Source organism: Dipodomys ordii, unplaced genomic scaffold, assembly GCF_000151885.1.
Source record: "Dipodomys ordii isolate 6190 unplaced genomic scaffold, Dord_2.0 Scaffold7, whole genome shotgun sequence".
In the NCBI taxonomy this organism is placed as follows: Eukaryota; Metazoa; Chordata; class Mammalia; order Rodentia; family Heteromyidae; genus Dipodomys; species Dipodomys ordii.
The window spans coordinates 12226088-12229258 of record NW_012267223.1 but is presented as its reverse complement, the minus strand read 5'-3'; the positions used below and the strand labels follow the sequence as shown (position 1 = coordinate 12229258).

The window sequence follows — 3171 nt, the reverse complement described above, 5'->3', positions numbered from 1 at the left end:
GACCATAGGAACAGGAGGCTCCTAGGGTATGGAGTGTATACTGTCTGATAAATGTCCCCAAACCATAGCAAGTCTTAACCCATGAATCAAACGTGGAAGTCCACGTCACTATTGTGCCCCTTTATAGGGGTCCCATCAGCAGTGCACTAGAGCTCGAAAAGGACCACTCATCCAAAGGCTTAAGAGGCTTGTCCATCAGATGGTCCAGGCTGCAGACTAAATGGAGGGGAAACAGAAGTGGCCTAAGACAGCGATGTAGGAGAGGAACAAGTCCAGTGTGAAAACAACCAGGAAGCCCAAGCAAGTGAGGGCAAGAATAATAAAAACCAAAGCCATCTGGGACCATTTGCATATGCAGGCAAATAAACCGGCAAAGGTAGACCATACAATGACAGATCTCAGTAGGCCATGCATGAAATGACAAATAGTTAGGAGTCTTGAGTCATTCAAAGGTAAGTCTATTCAACACAGTTTAAGAATATACAAAAAAAATGCCATCCATCCCAGCAATATTACCGTTACAAACAGGAAAGGGTTCACAGTGAAAGTTACAGGTGTGTGAGAGGTAGTTTTGGGGTGCCTCCCTCCTCGATGAGGCTGGATAAATGGAACTTCACCCAAAACACATATCGAGGTCTTTTTTTGGCTCTCTATAAGCTGTTATTTTTTTTTTGTAAAAGAGAAAGAGAAATGTGGGTGAGGACTTAGCATTTGTCCTTCCATTAAAAACAACAAAAAAAGTGTCCACTCAGCTGGGCTGGTCCCGCACTGGTGGTAGGTGGTAGGTCAATCTGCCTGGTTATTCCTGGTGGTAGCCGGCATGTCTCGACCTTTGCCCAGAAGCATGTGCTCCAGCCGCTGGCAGTGCTCCCGAAGCTGTTTCTCCCTTGGCAGCAGAAAAGTGAGGACCTTGTTGCGCACGATGCCTCGGTCCTCCTCTTCCCTCAGCCTCTGCTTCACGCGGGCCGCCTGCTCCTCTTGCTGCGTTAGGATGCTATTCATCTCGCAGAAGGCATCTTCAAGATAACCGATGGCCTTCAACACCTCCTTCTTAAAGTCCTCCAGCTCCCGCTGCACCAAGACCACTTTCTGCTGGAGGTTCTCCAAGTCAGCCGGGGGTAGAAGGCAGGAGGGCCACGACTGGGAGAGGGAAAAGTCTCCAGACTGAAGGCCACTCTCCACCATCTTCTGCCCTTGTAAAGTATTGACTTTCATGAGAATGGAACTAGCCTGAAACAGGGGTTCCATTGCCTTTCTTCCTCAAAAGAGGGGGCTAAGAGAACAGCCTGACCAATGAGTTGTTTGGGCTAGAGGCATAATCATTTGGAGTGGCCAGATACTACCCATTGTGACATCAAGGCTTTGTCAGCCAATCAGAAAGAAGACCACAGTCCTTTTATTTGCATATTGTAGCCTCCTCTGTGGGTTACCAAGGGTTCTGTCTGCACTTTCTAGGTCACCCTCCTGAGAGGTGGATTTGTCATTGATTCATCATCTTTCTAGAACCAGAGCTCAAGCTCTCCTTTCAGGGGAGATCACAGGCAAGAAAAGGCAAGCTAGGCCTAGTTCACTCTGCCAAGACTCAATGGTCTCCCACCCTGCAAGGGGCTTGGCTGATCCTAGAATGGTATCTAGACTTCAGCATCTCACAGTAAGATGGCAACATATAAAAAAATGAATCCTAGGTCTGGGAATGTGGTGTAGTGTAGAGTGTTTACCTAGCATGCAGAAAGCCCTGGGTTCGATTCCTTAGTACCACATAAACCAAAAAAGTTGGAAGTGGCGCTGTGGCTCAAGTGGTAGAGTGCTTGCCTTGAGCAAATGAAGCTCAGGACAGTACCCAGGCCCTGAGTTCAAGCCCTAGGACTGGCAAAAAAAAAAAAAAAAGATACCTAGCTGTACTAATTAACTCTATATTCTTATTACATGTTTCCAGAACTCAATAATCCTCACACTGTGAGAAAGGTGTTAACCTTGATGTATCCACCAGAGCATCTCCAGGGTAAACCTGAGCTACTCATATTCAATAAATACTTCCTGTGCGCTCACTGGAACCACAGGAACAAGTGTGCACAATGGTATATGGTTCCCCAGTATACCTGGGTATTGACCAATACGAGGGGGAAAAAACAGAAACTGAATCTTGTACTTTTTACCTGGGTATTATAACAAAGGAGAATGTTTTTAATCAATCCACATTTCGTTTAGTGAAGAACAAATACCTACCTTGCAGATTTCAATCTCTTCACAGACCTCTCTCCTGAACTCGAAATCTAAACCTCTTGCCAACAATGGGCCTCAACTATGATCCATGCAAAGCTGAACTGATGACCTATCAACCAAACGGGCTCCACTTGTGGTGTCACTGTCCTGTGTCCTACGAATGACACCGACCTGGGGTAGCCCCCACAGGAGAAAACTGGCTCTACGGTCTGAATGTTACTCCCTCCCAAACTCATGTTGAAACTTAATTGCCATCATACCACAATGAAGAGGTGAGCGACAAGCTCGATGTGGGTGGTTTACACCTGTAATCCTATTTACTCAGAAGGCTGAGATCTGAGAATCACAGTTCAAAGCCATCCCCTGGCAGGAAAGGTCATAAGGCTCTTATTTCCTTAATCACCCAAAAGCCAGAAGTGGAGCTGTGACTCAAGGGGTAGAACACCAGCTTTGAATGAAAAAGCTAAGGGACATTGCCCAGGCCCTAAATTCAAGCCCCAAAACTGGCACCAAGCAAAGGAGGTAAAAGACTTTAAGAGGCAGAGCCACCCTGACTACATTAATGTCATTATCTCCATAGTGGGTTCCTTATTAGAAAAAGGTGAATTCCACCTCCTTTTGTCTCTCTCCTTCCTTCTCTTTTGCTCTAGGATGATGAAACAAGAAAGATCCTCATCAGATGCCAGCACTTTGACCCTGGACTTCACAGCTTTCAGAACTGTGAGGAAATAAATTTCTGTTCTTTATAGCTTGCCCATCCTCTGGTCATTTTGTTCTGTCAGAATAGAACAGAGTAAGCCATCTGGGATCAACTAGACTTCTCTGTATCAAAGTGGCTTTGAGTGATATTAAGTGTGTAGCACTTGAAATACTCTAGCACCAAATTGCTTGGGTCGGAGTCCTAGCTCCACCACTTGTAAGCTATTCCTGGTGGTAGCCTGCATGTCA

General features: G+C 45.9%; 1 protein-coding gene across 1 annotated transcript; it reads right to left on the bottom strand.

Moving 5' to 3' along the window:
• Positions 1-786: 786 nt before the first annotated feature.
• Ccdc182 (coiled-coil domain containing 182) lies at positions 787-1248 on the bottom strand. Its single transcript, XM_013036696.1, has one exon. The coding sequence runs from the start codon at positions 1246-1248 to the stop codon at positions 787-789; it is 462 nt and encodes a 153-aa protein (XP_012892150.1).
• Positions 1249-3171: the final 1923 nt, after the last annotated feature.